Source organism: Cucurbita maxima, unplaced genomic scaffold (assembly GCF_002738345.1).
Source record: "Cucurbita maxima cultivar Rimu unplaced genomic scaffold, Cmax_1.0 Cma_Scf00001, whole genome shotgun sequence".
Lineage (NCBI taxonomy): Eukaryota > Viridiplantae > Streptophyta > Magnoliopsida > Cucurbitales > Cucurbitaceae > Cucurbita > Cucurbita maxima.
This window is the reverse complement of record NW_019272017.1, coordinates 8,155,081-8,174,624: the sequence shown is the minus strand read 5'-3', so window position 1 is coordinate 8,174,624 and position 19,544 is coordinate 8,155,081. Positions and strand designations below refer to the sequence as shown.

At 40.7% G+C, this 19,544-nt stretch overlaps 6 protein-coding genes across 7 annotated transcripts; 2 read left to right on the top strand and 4 right to left on the bottom strand.

Annotated features, from left to right (window-relative positions):
- The first annotated feature begins 1,395 nt into the window (after nt 1-1,395).
- Nucleotides 1,396-3,317, top strand: LOC111492988 (pentatricopeptide repeat-containing protein At1g59720, chloroplastic/mitochondrial). The gene has a single exon (XM_023142583.1). It carries the CDS (start codon nt 1,465-1,467, stop codon nt 3,280-3,282), a length of 1,818 nt encoding a protein of 605 aa, XP_022998351.1. The 5' UTR covers nt 1,396-1,464; the 3' UTR covers nt 3,283-3,317.
- LOC111493441 lies at nt 3,259-6,420 on the bottom strand. The gene is made up of 4 exons (XM_023143182.1): nt 5,757-6,420; nt 4,136-4,741; nt 3,744-4,035; nt 3,259-3,617 (listed from the first exon to the last, which is right to left on the bottom strand). Exons 1-4 carry the CDS (start codon nt 6,339-6,341, stop codon nt 3,583-3,585), a joined length of 1,518 nt encoding a protein of 505 aa, XP_022998950.1. The 5' UTR covers nt 6,342-6,420; the 3' UTR covers nt 3,259-3,582.
- A 417-nt stretch (nt 6,421-6,837) lies between these two features.
- Nucleotides 6,838-9,080, top strand: LOC111477095 (LEAF RUST 10 DISEASE-RESISTANCE LOCUS RECEPTOR-LIKE PROTEIN KINASE-like 1.5). The gene has a single exon (XM_023121078.1). The coding sequence runs from the start codon at nt 6,999-7,001 to the stop codon at nt 8,865-8,867; it is 1,869 nt and encodes a 622-aa protein (XP_022976846.1). The 5' UTR covers nt 6,838-6,998; the 3' UTR covers nt 8,868-9,080.
- On the bottom strand, nt 9,059-13,617 carry LOC111477101 (tetratricopeptide repeat protein 38-like). Of its 2 annotated transcripts, XM_023121091.1 has the most exons (15): nt 13,423-13,617; nt 13,177-13,333; nt 12,913-13,065; nt 12,705-12,803; nt 12,319-12,420; nt 11,888-12,031; nt 11,672-11,766; nt 11,451-11,580; nt 11,270-11,374; nt 10,600-10,706; nt 10,472-10,523; nt 9,771-9,860; nt 9,596-9,680; nt 9,448-9,512; nt 9,059-9,363 (listed from the first exon to the last, which is right to left on the bottom strand). In XM_023121091.1, exons 2-15 carry the CDS (start codon nt 13,267-13,269, stop codon nt 9,274-9,276), a joined length of 1,410 nt encoding a protein of 469 aa, XP_022976859.1. In that variant the 5' UTR covers nt 13,270-13,333; nt 13,423-13,617; the 3' UTR covers nt 9,059-9,273. The 2 variants fall into 2 exon arrangements, with proteins under 2 accessions (XP_022976859.1, XP_022976868.1); XM_023121100.1 differs by lacking the exon at nt 9,059-9,363 and having other exon boundaries at nt 9,465-9,525; nt 13,423-13,613.
- Nucleotides 13,415-14,444, bottom strand: LOC111487647. The gene is made up of 4 exons (XM_023135129.1): nt 14,441-14,444; nt 14,236-14,328; nt 13,817-14,156; nt 13,415-13,637 (listed from the first exon to the last, which is right to left on the bottom strand). Exons 1-4 carry the CDS (start codon nt 14,442-14,444, stop codon nt 13,415-13,417), a joined length of 660 nt encoding a protein of 219 aa, XP_022990897.1.
- Nucleotides 14,309-17,659, bottom strand: LOC111477090 (hydroxyproline O-galactosyltransferase GALT6-like). Its single transcript, XM_023121065.1, has 7 exons — nt 16,475-17,659; nt 15,883-16,115; nt 15,520-15,810; nt 15,309-15,437; nt 15,053-15,226; nt 14,771-14,878; nt 14,309-14,681 (listed from the first exon to the last, which is right to left on the bottom strand). The coding sequence occupies exons 1-7, from the start codon at nt 17,346-17,348 to the stop codon at nt 14,472-14,474; spliced, it is 2,019 nt and encodes a 672-aa protein (XP_022976833.1). The 5' UTR covers nt 17,349-17,659; the 3' UTR covers nt 14,309-14,471.
- Between the last annotated feature and the right edge of the window lie 1,885 nt (nt 17,660-19,544).

Here is a 19,544-nt window from a genome sequence, read left to right as displayed (position 1 = left end):
ATGGGGTTGCAGTAGGAAAGTGAGAGAGAGGGACATTTGTGTATTTTTACATATATTTTATTAATGTAATTATAAAATAAATTATGCATTTAATATGGAATTGGAATATTAGTCGGCCGTCGCCGCCGTGGGAAGCGCTGCCGAATGAGCCAAAAAAACATGTCCTTTTTCACTAATCAACCCGCTGGCCCCTAACATTTTTTACCCATAAGAAATGTTTTGTTTTGTTCCTTTTCCAAGTCTACTACTTGCAAATCCAACGTCCTTGCTGGCACATCACTCGATTCTAATTCTGATATCATTTGTAACAGCTCAAGTCCACCGCTAGTCGATATTGCCTGCTTTTACCCGTTACATATCGCCGTTAGCCTCACTATTTTAAAACGTGTTTACTAGAGAGAGGTTTTTACATGTTTATAAGAAATATTTCGTTCCCCTCTTTAATCAATATGAAATTTCAAATGATAATTGTGGCTTAGTCAAACAAGGTGGCTCGTGTCTGACGCTTGAGACAAGCTAAATGAGGTTGTATTAGGAGTTTGGTGCTCCACTTTAACACCTATAATGCCAACATGTACCACCAACCCCCCAATAACCACTTGCATTAGGTAGGCGACACAACTATAATTGATGACCATGTATGTTAAGTTCAATATGATTTATTGGTCGATAATATATGCTTAAATCAATTGAACTATGCTTAGGAGAATGACATAATGAAGATTTAAAATAATTTTAAAGACAAAAATATTAAGGCTAAGAATTTTTTTCATAGCCTACTCGGTAGAAATGTTCCACGTCTTAGATTAGATCCAATATAGTTCAATTCTACTTTAGTATGGAGTTTTACATCTATGATCTAGAACACACACATATGAGAAAGGATGCACTAGTTCATCGGTCGTGTAACTCATGTGAAAAAACTTAGTTAGGATCGATATTTTTCGATGTTCACATTTGATGATTTTAACACATATGATCAGCAATCGACGCTCGAAAATGATTTCACTCTTGGTCAACTGCTACGAGGAGTTTTGAGTGTAAAACACCTTTTCATCTTTGATGGATGCTTTGGCTTGTAGTGCTTCCTCCAATGACTCGTTTTTTTCTTCTTGCACTGCTCGTGTGCCTCTAGCAATCCAGCAAGATCTTCAACAGTTAGATCTTCTAGATCCTTCGACTCCTCGATGGTGTACACGACATTCTCATAATTCTCAGTTAGTGACCGCAAAATTAGCCCCACGACCCATAACTGAATTCAAGAAATTTATAAAAATTGAAGAAAAAAATAGAAAAAGAAAGATTCTTATTCATACTTCAACTGTTAATTGAAATAGAGTAAAGCCCTCCAAACATCTCCTTCTTGTTGGTTTAGGATTTGTCCATGTGTAGCGCTTCCACTGCCTCTTTATCCTCTTCGTGAAGTTCATAGCCATTTCGAATTCTGATGCTTGTCGGTGGAAAATGCTTCTGTCAATCCCACCAAATGGACAGTCTATTCCGGTGGAAATCAAGCATGAAACATTCCATGCCCGTCAAAGTGGGCTTCTTCACTTGCTGAGCAACTGTACTGATTTGTCGAGACTCAAGCAAATACACGCTCAGGCACTTCGCACCTTCTCCACCCACAAATCTTCTCTCTTCCTCTTTAGCCGAATTCTTCACGTTTCTTCACTAACTGATTTTGAGTATGCCTTACGTGTTTTTGATCAAATCGATAGCCCTAATTCGTTCATGTGGAACACTCTAATCGGAGCCTGTGCACGGAGCTTGGACCGGAAAAAGCAGGCGATTGAACTCTTCTACAGAATGTTAGAAGAAGGCTCAGTTGAACCAGATAAACATACTTTTCCTTTTCTTCTTAAAGCGTGTGCTTACGTATTCGCTTTATCTGAAGGGAGACAGGCGCATGCTCATATCGTTAAACGTGGGTTAGATTCGGATGTTTATGTTGGCAATAGCTTGATTCATTTATATGCTTCTTGTGGATGTTTGAGTTTAGCACTGAAGGTGTTCGAGCAAATGCCTCACAGAAGTTTGGTTTCGTGGAATGTGATGATTGATGCATATGTTCAACGTGGGCTTTTTGAAAATGCTCTCAAGCTATTCGCTGAAATGCAGGACACTTTTGAGCCCGATGGCTATACAATGCAGAGCATAATTAGCGCTTGTGCCGGTATTGGAGCTTTATCTCTGGGGATGTGGTCTCATGCTTATGTGTTGAGGAGGACCGGTGGTGCTATGGCTGGTGAGGTCCTGATCAACTCCTCACTGGTGGATATGTACAGCAAGTGTGGTTCTTTGAGGATGGCTCAGCAGGTCTTCGAGACAATGCCCAAACGTGACCTGAATTCGTGGAATTCAATGATTCTAGCACTCGCCATGCATGGACGGGCGGAGGCTGCCTTGGGATGCTTCTCTCGGTTGGTTGAAACGGAGAAGTTTCTGCCCAACTCTGTCACGTTTGTAGGTGTTCTTAGTGCATGTAACCACAGAGGTATGGTTACTGAAGGCCGGAAATATTTTGATATGATGGTTAATGAATACAAGATTGTACCCCGGTTGGAGCACTATGGATGCCTTGTTGATCTCTTATCACGCTCTGGTTTCATTGATGAAGCTTTGGAGTTGGTGACAAATATGCATATAAAACCAGATGCAGTGATCTGGAGGAGTCTTCTTGATGCTTGCTACAAGCAGAATGCTGGCGTTGAGCTGAGCGAAGAAGTGGCCTTGCAGATTCTTCAATCTGAAACAACAGCTTCTAGTGGTGTTTATGTGCTGTTGTCAAGAGTCTATGCTTCAGCACACCGGTGGAACGATGTTGGGTTAGTTAGGAAGGCGATGGCCGACAAGGGTGTGGCAAAAGAGCCTGGCTGCAGTTCGATAGAAATAGATGGTGTTAGCCATGAGTTTTTTGCAGGAGACACATCTCACCCCAAGATAAAAGAGATCTATGCTGTTATTGATTTGATTGAGGAAAAACTACAGAAGCATGGCTATTCACCTGACTATTCACAGGCAACCATGGTCGACGACCCCGATACCGTCAAACGGCAGTCACTTAAGTTGCATAGTGAGAGATTCGCCATTGCTTTTGGGCTACTAAACTTGAAACCTGGGATGCCAATACGCATATTCAAGAATCTTAGAGTATGCAACGACTGCCACCAGGTAACCAAGTTGATTTCTCGAATTTTTAACGTAGAGATTATCATGAGAGATCGTAATAGGTTTCATCATTTTGAGAATGGCATGTGTTCCTGCATGGACTTCTGGTGATTTATTCAAGAACCTGCAGTTTTTTCTTTAAACATCAATGATACAAAAAGCTTCCTAAATTTGGCTGCAATTACTGACATGGATTTACATCAATACACATCTTCTGGGGAATCCCTAAATCGACTTTTATGATCTTCCACATATGGCTTCAAAGTTGCTTTTGTTGTAATTATTTCTGTGTGGCCAAATGAAAAAAACATGTAGAATATGAGTGACTGGCTGGGAACCAAGGTCATCAGGCACCAATCTGAGACTCATCTGAGGAATGTAATAGCCTCAATCTCTTGTTCCCAATGGATTTCATAATAAACGTTGTTTTTCGAAGTCCTTCCCCACTGAAAAACAAAGATGGCCAGATGAATGTGAAGGAAAAAAGATAAAAACAAGGAATAATATGAATTCAGAAGTAGTAGAGCCAACTTAGAGAAATGCTCAAGAGCAACAGGGATTGAAGATCGTACATTTTGATGACTCGGGAACGGCAACCACATGCATGGTTGCATTGTTGGGAGGAAGTTGCAGGCGAAGGGGATAGAGATTACCATTTAATGGATTGCGGGTACACACAATGATACCTTTGATTCCTGTTTCTTCCTCCATTTTATGAGTCAGTTCCTCAACCCCATTTCCTTTGAACATAAAAGAAGAACCCTCCACTGTATCTTCATCTACATCTCCACTTTCATCAGCCACGTGGTAGTAAATCGTCCTTCCCTCAGATTTGGGAGGTAAACTAACAGTCGAATCAGTAGACTACAAGAAAACCCACAAAAATTGGTGATCAGAATTTGAAGGAAAGGAAGTAAAATCGATCAAATTCGCCTTGAAAAGAAGGTTTATAGAGATATCAAACCTCAAGTCTAGGGTAATTGGACGATTTGCCAGAGGCAGAAGGGGGCGAGCCGGGGTTGAAATCCAGAGAATCCATATGCTCAATTGTGGCAGCTTTATGATTTGCAGACTGGACTTGAATCTCAACAACGTCGATGTCCCAGAGGATCCAATCCTGTGTGGCGGTTCGACTCGGAATATCATGAGTGACCGAATTCCGCCATGGCGGTAGACCCCCATTGGCTCTCAAAAAATTCCCATATCGGGTCTTGAGCTTGACCTGGGACCCTTCTCTGACGGGTTCCCATTCGACAGACGAATCGAGCCGTCGAGGAAGGGTTTGAAGCACTTTCCGCCCGGTCATTCCGAGCAAGAAAGGCTGATTGCTGGCGGTCAGGTACTTGCCGTAGCAGCTTTTGAGACGGATGATCGAGTCAGAGCTGGCGCCAGATGCAAACTCGACGGACCAGCGAGCAGTTTTGGAAGATCCACTACGGTCTTGGTTAACCGACTCCTCGTCGTTGTCGGCGACCAGGTACTTGTCGTGATGGCTGCGGAGGCGGACGGTCTTGGCGTTGCGGAAGAAATCCATGGCGGATCGAAGGTTGTTGGCGGAGCAAGATTTGAGCTGTAGAATAAGCAGAGGAAGTGCTCAAATTTATTTGGATTTGTGTCCGAACAAAGAGGGCAGTGAATTTATATGAAATGCTGTGATTAGATTTCTATTTGATCCAGAACCGGGAAATTTCTAAAGAACTGAACGATTGTCAAAAGTGGTAAAAGAAAGTCAGCTATAGCGATGCGAGTTGAAACTACGCGGCATTAAAGTGATGAGTCTGACACCCCCTTCGCGCTGCTCACGGCGTAAGTCATGCGGCCCCTCGAAGATGTTAAAAATACGTTGTCAAGACGGGATTCTTTTCTTTTTTTCCTTTTTTTTGTTTGTTAATATAGTAAGTAGGATATAATGCATTAATAATTTTATTCAAATGATTTAAAATAGAATTATAAACCATCATGAATTTAGAAAGGAAAAAAAAAAAAATGTTACCTAATTATGCATAAATTTATAATGTAAGCTTAATTAGTAATTACAAATCTACATAGTGGGTTAGAAATTTAAAACTAACTAATTTATTTTTAATATGAATTGAAAATACATTTATAATAAATAGGCGTAAATTCCATATTGAGAATATATTTTCATCCCATATCCCATTTATCTAATGGGTAAAAAATGTTCTCAACTACCGTCTAAAATAAGGATCTCTTCCGATTTAGGGCATATCCCGGCAGTAATAGTAGGTTGGTAAAATAGACATTTCTACGTGGGTTAGAGAGCATTTTCGTAATATATAATATATAATATTGGTATGAAAGAAAAAATGAAGGGAGAAGCGTGGTAGGTAGCCGTAGAAATGGTGACCCTTATTCTCCAAACCAGTGCGATCTTCCTCATTCCACACTTTAATTTAGCTTTTTCAAATTTTTTTAATAATACTAGAATTTTTATTTATTGTATTATAAGGAGTTAGATTGTGAAACAAAGAATTAAAATCAGAAAAGGTAATTAAAATATTCAAGCAGATCAATAAAATAAAATAAAATAAAATAAAATTGCAGGTGGAGAGAATTGTTCGAACCTGGAACGTGGAGGATCGCCGAACAGATTTGGGAGTGGCCGGAGAACTTTTTCCAGAGGCGGAAAACTCATCGGAAGAATTAGACATCGACCACGTCCTTCGACTCATCAATAAACAATACTTCGGAGTTTCATCCACCGCTTCCACGTCCCACAAAATCCACCCCTTAGTGGAGGAGAATCGCGGCTCATCATGAGTCACAGAGTTCCTCCACGGCGGAGTAACCCCGTTCCCCCTCAAAAACGTACCACACCAACTCATCAACTTCACCCGATCGCCGTCGCGTACAGGCTCCCACTCCACACTCCACGGCGCACCGAGATTTTCGTATTTGGTTTGCAGCGTCACCTTCTTCCCAGTGGCACCGAGTAAAAAATTAAGGTCAGTAGCGGAAAGGTAACGGCCATGGCAACTCTGGAGACGAATTGCACCGATTTTTCCCTCGACGAATTCGACGCTCCAAATGGCGCCCTCGGCGGAGGCCTTAGTGGTCTGGCGAACGGTTTGGCGATCGTCGTTCGCCAATAAGTACTTACAGAGGTGGCTCCGGAGCTTGATCGAAGTGAAAGAGGCGAAAAACTCCATGGATTAGAATCAGAAGCTGAATCGGTGCGTCTGAATGGGGTGGAAGGGGGAGAGGGCTAAATAGGTAAAAGAAGGCCCAGAAATGCAGAGGACTTGAGTCAATTCTTCAATGGAGAACACACGTCATATTTTAAATTACTTTTATATATGTTTTTAATTTTGATCATACACGTTATCAAAATCTATGATATTAAGTTTAATTAGGATTGTTCTTAGAGGAAGGGAAAATATTTAATGCTTTTGCTTTAGACAGGAATTGATTTAAAGGGGTGAAATTAAAAAGGATGTATTATAAATGGTACGATAATAATTAGGGAGGAAGAAGAGGTACCAAATGGATACAAAGAATTATAATTAATTGATGAGGGAGTTGAAGGAGTGGAAGAGGTCAAACTTTCTTTAGTCAACAAAATTCAAAAATGACTTGGTCAACCCAAAATTTGAAAACAAAGAAAGAAATAAGAAGGGTTTTATTATTATTATTATTATTATTATTCTTTGTTGGGTTATGTCTTCACGTGACCTTTCTCCTCCGTCCTCCTCCACTCCCTGAGTGACCCCATTTTCACTCCTTCCTAAGGCCATCGTCATTGCTAAACGAATCTCCCTTCTTCCCTTCTTTGGGTTTCAGATTTGGATCTCCATTTTCATGTCCCCATGCCTTCTCCCTCTTCCTCTCTTACTCTTCTCGCCGTTCTTCTGTCCTTCATTCACCTCGTCCAATCTCTGACCTCTTCTTGTCCGCCTTTCTCTTCCAAACCCCTTTTCCCCTTCTCCTCTCTTCCGGGTCACGGCCATCCTTCCTTCCACCTGCGTTGCTCTTCTCCCCACTCTCTTCTCTCCGTTAATGGCCTTTCCTTTTCTCTCTTGAGTTTCAATGCCACCTCCTCCACTCTCCTCCTTTCCCCTCTTCCCCTCACTCTCAACGAATCCACCCACACCTGCTTTTCTCCTCGTTTCTCCTTTATTCCCACCCGTTCCATTAACTTCTCCGCCTCCCCCTTTCGAATCTCTGATGGGTATTGTTCTAGGCTCTCTGTTCTTCGCCCCTGTTCGCCTCCGCATCTACCCAATTGCAGCCATTGCCCTTGGGACTGCAATCTTATCAAGACACCACTTCATTTGCTCCATGGATGCGGCGTCGAGCGTCAGTCCGTCTCGAAGCAAGGTTGTCAGGGTGAGGTGTTGGAGTATTTGGATCGAATTCTTAGATTGGGGATTGAAGTCGAGTGGGATACAGATCAGGACCCTTATTTTGTCAAGTGTAAAGATTGTGAAGCTAGAAATGGTGATTGTGGATTCAATTCCTCTGACCCAGATAGGCACTTCATTTGCTATCATACTCAAACCCGATACTCATTTCCCAATAGAATCGCGATTTTGTTCTCTGTTTTTGCGTTGATCTGCTTGTTTTTGGTTATTGCGGTGACCACGGTTTTTTTAAGGTCCAGATGGTTGAGATCCCTTGCTAGTGAAGTAGACCCCACAGCCCTGTTCCTCAGCCGTCATCGTTCACCTAATCTTCTCCCACCAGTTTTTCCCTACGAAGAGCTCGAGTCCTCAACTAATCGGTTCGACCCCAAGAGGAAACTGGGCGATGGTGGATTTGGGTCTGTTTATTTGGGTCAGCTTAACGATGGCCGATTAGTGGCTGTCAAGTATCTTCACAAGCACCACGGCGCCGTCGCCACCGCCCCCTCCGGCAGGGCTTTCTTCACCAAGTCGTTCTGTAACGAAATCTTGATTCTTTCTTCAATTAATCACCCGAATCTCGTTAGGTTACATGGGTATTGTAGTGACCCAAGAGGGCTTATTCTTGTCTATGATTATGTCCCAAATGGGACACTCGCCGACCATCTCCATGGCGCAAAGAGCTCGTATCGTAAGGGATCTCTGACTTGGCAAGTGAGGATTGACATTGCCCTGCAAATCGCCATGGCTATGGAGTATTTGCATTTCTCTGTGGCGCCGCCGATTGTTCACAGAGACATTACCTCTTCCAATATTTTCGTGGAGATCGATATGAGAATCAAGGTTGGGGATTTTGGGCTTTCAAGGCTGCTGGTTTTCTCAGATACGACGTCGTCGTCTTCATCTGGGTATGTCTGCACTGGTCCTCAGGGGACACCTGGTTACTTGGATCCGGATTACCACCGGTCCTTCCGGTTGACGGAGAAAAGTGACGTGTACAGCTTCGGAGTGGTGTTACTGGAGCTAATTTCTGGTTTAAAAGCGGTGGATCAGAGTCGGGAGAGAAGAGAAATGGCGCTGGCGGATCTTGTAGTGTCCAAGATCCAAATGGGTCAGCTTCATCAGGTGGTGGACTCCGTTTTAGGCATCGACGGCGAGGTTATCGGCGGCGTTGAAGCGGTGGCAGAGCTAGCGTTTCGATGCGTGGCGGCGGACAAGGACGACCGACCCGACGCCAAGGAGATCGTTGAAGAGCTCCGGCGAATTCGGAACCGCACACGTGGAGGTGACCGGTCGTCGATTTCAAACGTGGGTGATGACGTGGATATACGTTGATTAGTTGAAGGCCCACTTGCGCATGTGGGGATTTGACGGATCTAAAGAACAGCGACGGGACACTTTCTGGATGCTTGCCTGTAAAATGTCAAAAATCCACGTGGCTACTACATCTACTCAGCTCAACTGAATCAGCTGACAGCTGAGAGATGACTGTAAAATGTCAAATCCTACGGAGTTGTAAAGAAATAAGAAAGCCACTAATTTCATAATTCCACTCTTCAAGAGATAAATTACATGTCCGAATCACATCCCTTTTCCGTGTCGTTCTGTCTTGTTCAACTCATATTTTACATGGCAGCGGCGGTCAACTTCAAGATTACACAGGCAGTAATCTATCCGTGGGTTAAAATTTGTCCAAAAAACAAACACACTTTGATAGAACATCATGAACACTTCATGGTAATTACTTGAAATGAGCCTTCTCCAAGCTCCTGGCTTTGTCTCCGGCAATGGCAGCTTCCTCTGGCCTTCCAAGTTTGCTGTACCCTCTCTCCTGCAGGAGTCGAAACGAACCATATTTTCATTGGAAAACTCGACTGTGATCGATAATAGTGAAACGTGAGAGTAGCATTTATACCAGAAGGCGCCACAGATATGGGGCTTCTTCCCTTTTCTTGATCTGTTTCTCGATTACTTCGATCGCTATATTATGTAACTGTGAAAGTCATGCTTTGAAGAAAGTCGTAATATGAGAAGGAATAGAAAAGGTGGAACTTTCTTCTTACCCTTTGCAGCATGCCCTGTGTTCATCAAAATGTCGTACCATACTTCATTAAATACATCGAGTTGTTCATTTGATGCACCAATCATCTGGAACATAATCAGAAGAATATGTCTTGGTCATAAGTCAAACCAAGTTGATAGAGATGAAGAAATATATATCAGCGTTGATATTGATACCTTGCAATCATTTGCATCAAAATCCAAACCAAGCAAGTCTAATGCGCGTTTGTAATCTCCTCTCCCGTACTTGTAGAGAGCTTCTGCAAGCTGGAAATACACAAACAAGGTCATGAAATTGAAAAGGAAGAATAAACTTGCCTTAAGTTCTGTTCACTAAAGCAGTTGACAAGATGGATTCAACAGTTTTGTGCCAGCATAAAACAGTTCCAAAATTCAAAATGAACATGTCAAAATGCTGTTTGAACTTCTGAAGGTCATGTACATATTTCAATTGAATAATGAGTTGAGCTTGCAACAGGAAACAAAAATGAAGGAAGGCAATGTAATAGTTCAAACCTACCTCTAGTAGATATTGTTATCTTTGGGCTTTTCCTTCTGGTTTCCCCTCAAGGTTCTAAAATGTGTCTGTTAGAGAAAGGTTTTCACACCCTTGTAAGGAATGTTTCGTTCCCCTCTCCAACCGATGTGGGATCTCACAATCCATTTGTTAGAGAGAGATTTCCACATCTTAATAAGAAATGTTTCGTTCCCCTCTCCAACCGAGGTGAGATCTTCTAAATTAGTTATAATGTAAGATCTTCTAAAGTAGTTATAGGGAAACAAAAGGTGTCACAATCATAGGTTACAAATAAAGAGCCCAAGATGTGTCGTGAATAGACCACTTAAAGGGTACACGAGACTAGAAAAAGGAAACAAACCAGCATTCCTCTTTGCATCTTTTCTTGTTTCTTCGGCGTCATTTTCAACATTCTACACAAAAAGACCAATAACAGTAAACAAAGAGCCACAAATGAATAAGAGTGTAATGAGAGAAGATTGTATGAACCGGGACTTCAAGCTCCCAAGTAACTCTTCTGCTGCAAAAATCTCTCCACTTTTAGCCAAAGCCCATGTTGTCAACAAGTCAAAGTGCCACTCTAGATGCCAGTTAGCCTGAAAATAGCGGTTAACTCTAGATTATTCAAGAATACTTCACGTGAAAAAGAATGAGAATGAATCAGCTAGCTGATTGAATTCAAGCCTTGCGCTTCCGCCATCAACTGTGCTTTCTCTAAACTTCACAACATAGACAGGCGTTTTAGTAGGTATAGAGGAAAGAATAGGCTTGTCATTATCATGCATAAATCCTGTAAACAGGTTTCATACAAGTATAGCATAGAAAACCAAGATCGTAAAACATATGTACTTTGGCAGGGGGAAGGATGTAGACAGAATCCCAGATGTGTAAAAGGATATCATTTATCTCTCTGCCAACGGTAAAAGAGGGTCGGAAAAGGCAGATCGTTTTTAGACCAATATACAGAGAACTCCCTTGTGGTGTCAGCTATGAATAGTCATCGAGTCCCGGAAAAGGGTAGAAGAATGGGACCTATGACGTATGATCATTATGCTTCAACCGGGTTATCATATCCCACCTTGTCTTTTTCACCCGTCATCATTATTATTAGGATTTAGTTAGTTGGTTGGTTGAAGGGAAGGGAAGGATCGCAACTCACCTTATCGGTTAAAACATTGGCCAAGATCTTCAGACGACCCTCACATGGACCAAATTCACCACGAACAAACAACCGCAACATCAAACCAAGGGCATTCAAGTATACCTGAAATGACAAAATTTAAGACTTGAAATTAAAGAATAATTGGCTGCATAGACAGTAATATTGAAATGAAAAGTACATCTGGTCCCATAGCATCAGGCTTTTCCAACTCTTTCCATATATAGTTGTCATATATTTCAAGGATTTTACTCAATGGAGAATTGGCTTCCAGGTAACAGAGAGCCACATGCCACCAATTATGTGTCACCCTGAAAATTGATATTTTCCAAACATACAATATATCAAACAGACAAATCCATTCAAATAAAAACTCTGATTCACGAAGTTTAATGTACATACAGGAACGACAAACAGTCACTCCACGTAGGCGAGCATGCTTCCATAAACTCAACCGCTTCCTTAAACCGACACCTATATTGAAGAACATGGCATAACTGCAAAGATTCAAATGTTACAACAATAGCCAGGATGTAAATTGAATCATTGTTAACTAATGTTTTCTTACAGATCTTTCATCAAATACATGAGATAATGTGGCTTTCAAATGACACTCACCGCATGCTGTGCCCAACCATCTTTCTTGTTGATATCAAGTCCCCTTTTTGCAGCCTTCTCAGCTTCTTCCATGCAACCAATCTCCAACAGAGGAAAAGCTAGCATGCCATAAATGAATCCTTCTTCTTGATTTTGGGGTAAAACCTGTAAAATTAATCCTTCAAAGCTTAAAATTTTATGTATTCTTCACAGTATTCAATAAGTGAGTATTTGGAAGAATCTATCGATATACTTAACATTCAAATTCATGCATACGCCAGTTGTAAACTGATCGGGTCTCAGCGTTTCCTTTTGTTGGGCTAAGCAGCCTTTAATGTCCTATTATGCTCTTCATTTTTATCTCAATAAAAGCAGGCTTTCAATAATTTCTTTATTAAAACCTCCTATAAACTGATAAGTAGGAAAACTAGTTTCTTAGGTAGAAATGGCACCTGTTGAACCAAAGCCAAAGATAGATCGGGATTTCCCATGTAAAAGCATAGCACTTGAGCCTTTTTCAAAGACAATAGATCCTTTGGAAAACTTTTAAGCAACTGCAGAATCAAATAGAAGAAAATATCAAGAAATAAGACTGTACCTCTGAAGATAGCCCATCACCACTGTGGCTTCAAATTATCCGAATCTACGTCATAAAAAGAGCCAAAGTTTTCTAGTAGATGGTCTCTCAAAATCACTTAACCTTTGAGCTTATTTGAGGTCTAAACCAAAAAAGGTTGAATATGAAAAGCTAGGGATGGCATCAGAATTGACATCCGACAATCCTCATAACTTCTTAGATCAAATTAGTGGAAATTTTGAAAGATCAGTCTTCGAGTACCTGAGTGAGCAATTCAACAGCAACATTATCGTCTCTGTCGTTGGACATCAAACAACTGATAGCGTCATAAACGGCTTTCTCGTAAGGGGTTGCACGATCCTCATCAAAATAACGACAATTCAAGCAATTTGTCAACAGAAATCTCCAATGACCACAGAAAGATACGAAATGGACATGTTCATACCAAAAAAACAAAGTGAAAACTAACCAGACGGGCCTTGGCTGCTTGGAGATGATGATGAACTCGCGAAGGATCGGAGGATGAAAGGAAATAGGCAGCGAAAACATTCGCAAGCACACAGTCTTTGTCATGAACAGGCGCCTCCAGAATCACAGACCTCCTCCTCCCGTAACTAAGCACCTTGAGTCAATTACATTACATCAATTAGAAAAGAAAAAAACCCAACACCCCATTTCAGATAATCGAAAATTGAAGAACCCCAATGGCGGAAGATCCAGGGAGAAGAAGAACCTGGTCATAGAATGCATTAATGGCGGAGATGCAAGAGTCGGATGATGTTATAACTTCGTATCCCCATTTGGTCAATTTCAGACCATCTTCCATGGTTCTGACTGCGACCGTAAGAATGAGTCGCTTTCTCGGCGCAGAAGATTAATCCCCAAATCCCCTGAAATTGAACCAAAAACGATAGAATTTGTCAGCTAGAATCGGATAGAAATTGGATTCTTGTTTAATTCGATATCCACTATCACTTACGACGTGGTGTTGGTGTCTGAGAGTGCCCAACCAAAGTCCAGCCCCATGTCGGTCCAAATCGCATAAATTTATTACGATGATTAAGGAAGCAACGGGGCGTGCGAGGACAACAATGGCTGTCGTTTTCCATTAATATAGAATTTGCTAATTGCTTACATCCAGCAGCTGCGTTCTGATGCCGATCATCGCCTCCTCCACGCATCTCCCACCTGAAACTGTTCTAACCAAATATAAATTCCTTTTTAATATTAGGTCAATCTTTTGGAAAATTCTTTTTAATCTGTATATTTGGTCCTTAAATTACCATTTTAGTTGTCGAGTTTAAATTTTTTTAAAAAATAAAAATATATTCTCTCTCCTGACTCCTCCCGTTCTTCCCTCCCTCTTCATCTACCTCTTCCCCTCTACGATTTCGGAATCGGCGGTCGGATATTTCCGTTTTGCTATCGAATCCCCTGGATGAAGGGCTGCGGCGTTCGTTCTGCTACGTCCGGCCGGATCTCTTGAGGCTTTCGTCATCAAATGTTCAAACCACCACTTTCCCATCAGTTTCCGACGCCTCTTTCTAAATCTCTTTTGATCTGTATTCTTATAATAACATTGATCGAGCTCGATTTCTTTCGTTTCAATCCCTAGAAACACGATCACTTCGGGTCCGATCGTAGAAGGGGAGGGAAAACAATTTGAAAGGGGATGTATGATAAATTTAGAAAGTAGCAAATTGTGATCAAATTCTGTTGTAACACAGTCATGTTAAATCCCTCATCTCTAGAATTTCTCAATATTGAATGCCAGAACTTGAGATAATCTTACCTGATAAACCCAATTGTAGAATGAATGGGATGAACATAAACAGGAAATAAAAAGAGGAAAAAATGAATGAATTCATCAGGTAAAAGAACCTTCCTGATTAAATTTAACCCACTTATAAGTTATAATATAGTATGTACAGAATTGGACTAAAGCTGCAAAACTTGTTTGTTCTTCTGTGTTCCTCTGTTCTTGAATTTCCAATTACCCATCTGGATTTGGATAAATATCATATCATATCATCTCATGTTGCAGCACTGAGGCTTTGTTTGTTGCATCAACTTTTCCCACAAGCACATCATCTGTCTTGGAGATTGGTAATGTGCAGTTAGATAATCTTCAATACACCCGAACTGGCAAAACCTTAGACTGTGAAGGAATTCCACTGGTTTTGAACTGTTGAACTGCTCCACCCACATTCCCATGCTCACATCTTCCATCTTGAATAACTGTGTGTTTTTTCACTATTATTAGCTCAACTCGTCAAATGCCATTTATTTGTGGGGAGGGGAGAAGAAAGGAACTGTTTCAAACATACCCTTAATTTGTGCTTCTCAAATTCAGATACTATATACTCCGCAATGTCGGATGATAAAATGTAACCCGGTCCATTGGCGTAAGCTGGGTAATCTTCTTCTGGCCATTCCTGAATAGATTGAAACAATAATCGAATCGTATGAGAGATCGGTCTATGACTCTTGTATATGGCTAACTGAACAAGGATGCATCTTATACAAGGTTCAAATCCCCCACCCATAGCAGCACTATGAACATCAGGACTGCAAAATGATATCACTAGTAGGCATGCTTACAGTCATACCTCGTACGTCACCGCCCATTTTCCATAACGAAGAGGTTTATGGTGATAGTTCATATTTCCAACATAAAGGCTCCTGCCCGCTCGCACCTTGTGAGCTTCATCAATCACTGCATCTACTCTAACAAATGTATCATCATCACACTTCATGATATATTTTGCAGCCACTGTGCGAACCTGCAAGATCGAAACATGGAATGATATTGCCAACAACGAAGTGCCTAACTCACAAGGTTTGTGTCCTTTTCTCAAAACTCACCCCATATTCACAGATTGCAATTGTCTTCAGTACAACAAGATCATAGTTATCCATGTAAGGAACCATGACGATATCCCCGAAGTACTCCGCTTCTTTCTTTAACTCAATATTTACTTCCTTTCTTCCGTGCTATCAGAATATAACACAGAAGTTACTATCACTACCATAATATAAATGATGGAATATTTCTGAGAAGCACACCACCGCTTACCATTGCCACAAAAAACCGAGCAACGACTAGTGAAGATCTGATCAACTTATGCTGCATCCAAGACTTCCTAACCGCCATTCGTTCTGCAAAATGATTGCCAGCAGAAAGGATGCCAATGAAAAGCTCCATGTTTTTTTCGGGAAGTGGAGGGGCTTTCCATTGTGCCAACATCTCCATATGCTTCTTTGGTGCAAAACTAGGATGTGCAGTGGGTAAGGAAGCAGCAAAAATGGAGTGCACGTCTATATCGCCATTTACAGATAAACCAGTGGCATCCTCCAGAACAAACCCCTGTCATCATCATAGTTTAAAAACCTCCATGGAGTTCCAAATTTGAAGAACATATATAGAAAGAGTACTTACAGTGCGATATGGAAAAGACGTGACGTGCCTTCCATCGACATTGATATGGTAACCTTCCAGCCCAGCACTCACAGTTAGAACAAATAGTCTGCCCTCCGCGAAAGGAAATGGCCAATCTATCGCCACCTTTTTCGTGCGTCCTATTAACCTATTTAACCACCATATTACCTTCGATTCTTCAGAACGGCTGTTGTCATCACGAATCCACTTCTCACATTTTACCTGCCCGTCAACTTCATAAAATCCCGATAGTAGGTTAGGAAACGTCTCACTTGAAGAAATCGGTCAAAAAGAAGAAAGTGCACAGCAAAATCTACATACTTCAAATATGATCTTCAAAATCTTGATAACAATAAATTAGTATAGTAATTTTTCATATCACAAGTCATTTTACTGAAAGCAACACAGAAAATTCAGGATTTGCACAAAACTTGCTAGTATAAGATTCAATACATTATAGCAACCACCTTGAATCTCCAACACATAACAAAACTGGTTCAGTTCAGTACGAAATTCTTATCAATAGACAAAACAATCACGAGGGAAAATGAAAATAAAGCATTTTCAAACAGCATGAAAGACAACTTCTTACCAGTTTCTTCATCCGCCCTGGATTTCCATCCCTCACATCTCAGCGCTGTGCTCCACTGCATCCTATAACAAGTGTTCTGTTCGATAACAGGCTTGCCACTCCAATCTCCCTTCAACCTTGGATTGAAATGAAGTATTCTTGGTGGGTCTTCGCCATCCACCGTCTTCAGCCCTTGCAACTCCATCATAAACTGTGATACCATCACTGGATCATCCCCTTCCCTCAAGATTGAAATCTTGGGATCCTGTTCTGAGTGAGCCCAACGAGGTGTCCCCACCACAGTAATATGCGACCAGAGCGTCAAGCCGCAGGGGAGCACCATAATCCGATTCTGTGTCTCAAATTCGGATCCAGAAAGCGTAATCGAATGTGGACATGACTCCGACTCATTTTCTGTCTTTGTTTCAGGTTTGAGCTCAATCTTCCCGGACTCTAAGTCCTCCCAGAGCTTTGTCCCCACTACCCAAGCATGCTTAGCCGCTTTTTGAAGCTCGGAAAACTCGCCCTTACTAGCATTACGATCAAATGTGGCTTCGTCAAACACTAATCCCGAAACTTTACTGAACTCACGCATTCGCCTCTCGGGTGTCCGATGCGGCGAGCCATAAGAAATCTTAAAGGGATCATCAGATGGTCGACGAGGGGCATCCTTATCCGCCATTTCCTCTTCACTTTCAAGCAGAAACGACCTCGGCAAAGCGTCGCTGGTGAATCCAAATGTTTCATCACCAGGCACCGACTCATATCCGGTTCGATACACCAGCGGGATTTCAAAACTCATCAAAAGCAGATATAAAAACACCAAACCCATCAAAATTTGAAGCAACCTGATTCGATTTAGCGATACCATGGAATCAAATTTCCCCCGTTTCATCTCAAGGCAGTTTAGAACCACCCCCAAAAGAAAAAAAATAAGAAATCAATCGTAAACAACAACAAATGCAAGAGTTTATCCTATGCAAACAAACTTTTAACTCCCCCTTTCTACAATCCAAAATTCCCCTCCAACCCTAACCCTAGTTAGTGGCATACCCAGTAAAATGGAAACGAATTGAAGCTCTGGAAAACTAAGCTGAACAACAACACCTCCGTAATATCCCTCGCATTTGCAAAAATAATTAAAAACTCACATGAAATTTGTATTCATCTCCGTTGCAATAAAGGAAAAACGATGAAAACGACAGCGTGTTACCGCTCACGTGGCCTCATTTCTGCACGCTTTCCATTTTCAACCTGTCACAACCATTCTTTAATAATTCCTTTTATTCTAAATTAAAAAATTAAAATTAAAAAGAAAAAGGCAAGTGGTGGTGGGGAAGCACACCTCATCCCAGCTCTTACACGACGTGTTTTAAATATTTTTATTATTATTTAGAATCTTTTTTTATTTAATTATCTTTTAATATATATCCTTAATTAAGATATTATCCAAACATTTTCTACTTAGAGCTAAAATCTGATTAATTTGGTGTGAACTTACTGGTTAAAGAGCTTGTGACACGTCAGAAACTACAGGTTTCCATAAATGAGTAAAAAAAATGGATGGTGCCACGTGTCCCAGAACATGCATGAATTTAGATAAATTAAATTGTTTCTTACATTAATTTCGCAAATGTGTCTGCGAACCTGAAGAATTGTCGGTTTGGCTAAAAGTCAAAATATTCGACGGTCAACCATTCTCCCATTTTCTGAGATCCATGCAGATTTATGGCATAAGCGACGACGTATGACTTCTTATTTTATTTATTTATTCTTCCTTTTTCTGTTTTGTTAATTATATTTTTTAGGGGAATTTATTATTTGTAATTTTTCCGTTAATATTCTAACTAATTTTTGGAATATACCATTTATAATTTCATTACTAATGTTTTAACATTTTTAGTTAAATTACCGATTTCATTTCTAATATGCTTTACTAACTTTTATTTTTGTATTTTAGAGGTCCAATTTTAATATAAAGTCATTAAGTTTAATCTATATTAAAATTATTTTTTCTATTTTTTGTTTATCGATCAAACATTTTTCAAAATTCACAAATATATTAAATGTAAAAAGTAGTTTTTTTTTTTTATAGTTAATAAGATATCATTATTTCGAATTTTATAGGTTTATGAGTTCAACCTTGGTCGAGCACGTTGAAATTCCACTTTGCTACCCTCCAAAGGCTCTACCAACTGGAAAGGTGAGCTTTTGTAGCTTGATCATTGTAAATGTTTGATTAATCCACCACACCCAAATGGTGGTGAGAGTTCTCTTATTTATAATCATTTACAGAATACAGAAATAAGGTAAATTACAAATAATAAGGAAATAGCGATAAAAGGAAAGAATAATAAATGAATACAATATATTTGCATTTAGTAAAAGAGAAAATATGGTAACCCGTAATGTAAGGCAAATATCTAGATATTTGCCTTAATGAACGGTCAACTATCCTTAACACCCCCCCGCAAGCTGAGCGTCGGATTTGAACGAACATGAAGCTTGGATCTGAAAAATTCAAAGAGAGGTCGAGAAATACTCTTTGTGAAGATGTCAGCAACTTGGAGATGAGAGGGTACATATTGTGTACGAAGTTTGCCAGCGATAACAAGTTCTCGAAGGAAATGATAATCTAGTTCAACATGCTTGGCCCGCTTGTGAGAAACAGGATTAGAGCTCAAAAAAATAGCACTTTTGTTGTCACATAAGAGTAAGGGCTGCTGTGAAATAGGGACCTTGAGGTCATGCAAAATATGCGTAACCCAAAGAAGTTCAGCAGCAGTTGTGGCAAGAGCACGATACTCAGATTCACAGCTGGAGCGTGATACAGTAGGTTGCTTTTTGGCACTCCAAGAAATGAGATTGTTACCAAGATAAATAGAATAGCCGGATGTAGAACGACGAGTATCGGGACAACCAGCCCAGTCAGCATCCGAATAAGCGACTAGCGTACTAGGAACAGTGGATGGACGAAAGATAAGACCAAAGTGGAGTGTTCCTTTGACATAGCGAAGAATACGTTTGACAGCAAGAAAGTGATCTGCAGTAGGGGCATGCAAGAATTGACTGACAGAATTGACAGCATAGG

What these genes read in the sequence shown, in the direction of transcription:
- LOC111487647 (XM_023135129.1), bottom strand. An exon ending in TCTACAATTGGGTTTATCAG is followed by an intron (nt 14,157 to 14,235) that starts GTAAGATTATCT and finishes GTGTTACAACAG; the next exon opens with AATTTGATCACAATTTGCTA. An exon ending in GAAATCGTAGAGGGGAAGAG is followed by an intron (nt 13,638 to 13,816) that starts GTAGATGAAGAG and finishes TGGTTAGAACAG; the next exon opens with TTTCAGGTGGGAGATGCGTG.
- LOC111492988 (XM_023142583.1), top strand. Translation starts at nt 1,465, where the DNA reads ATGCTTCTGTCAATCCCACCAAATGGACAGTCTATTCCGGTGGAAATC.
- LOC111477101 (XM_023121091.1), bottom strand. Translation starts at nt 13,269, where the DNA reads ATGGAAGATGGTCTGAAATTGACCAAATGGGGATACGAAGTTATAACA. An exon ending in AGTGACTGTTTGTCGTTCCT is followed by an intron (nt 11,581 to 11,671) that starts GTATGTACATTA and finishes ATCAATTTTCAG; the next exon opens with GGTGACACATAATTGGTGGC. An exon ending in CTTGGGAGCTTGAAGTCCCG is followed by an intron (nt 10,524 to 10,599) that starts GTTCATACAATC and finishes CTTTTTGTGTAG; the next exon opens with AATGTTGAAAATGACGCCGA.
- LOC111477090 (XM_023121065.1), bottom strand. Translation starts at nt 17,348, where the DNA reads ATGAAACGGGGGAAATTTGATTCCATGGTATCGCTAAATCGAATCAGG. An exon ending in TTGCAATCTGTGAATATGGG is followed by an intron (nt 15,227 to 15,308) that starts GTGAGTTTTGAG and finishes TCGATCTTGCAG; the next exon opens with GTTCGCACAGTGGCTGCAAA. An exon ending in AATGGGCGGTGACGTACGAG is followed by an intron (nt 14,879 to 15,052) that starts GTATGACTGTAA and finishes CAATCTATTCAG; the next exon opens with GAATGGCCAGAAGAAGATTA.
- LOC111493441 (XM_023143182.1), bottom strand. Translation starts at nt 6,341, where the DNA reads ATGGAGTTTTTCGCCTCTTTCACTTCGATCAAGCTCCGGAGCCACCTC. An exon ending in CCAATTACCCTAGACTTGAG is followed by an intron (nt 4,036 to 4,135) that starts GTTTGATATCTC and finishes GTTTTCTTGTAG; the next exon opens with TCTACTGATTCGACTGTTAG. An exon ending in CGTTCCCGAGTCATCAAAAT is followed by an intron (nt 3,618 to 3,743) that starts GTACGATCTTCA and finishes TTTGTTTTTCAG; the next exon opens with TGGGGAAGGACTTCGAAAAA.
- LOC111477095 (XM_023121078.1), top strand. Translation starts at nt 6,999, where the DNA reads ATGCCTTCTCCCTCTTCCTCTCTTACTCTTCTCGCCGTTCTTCTGTCC.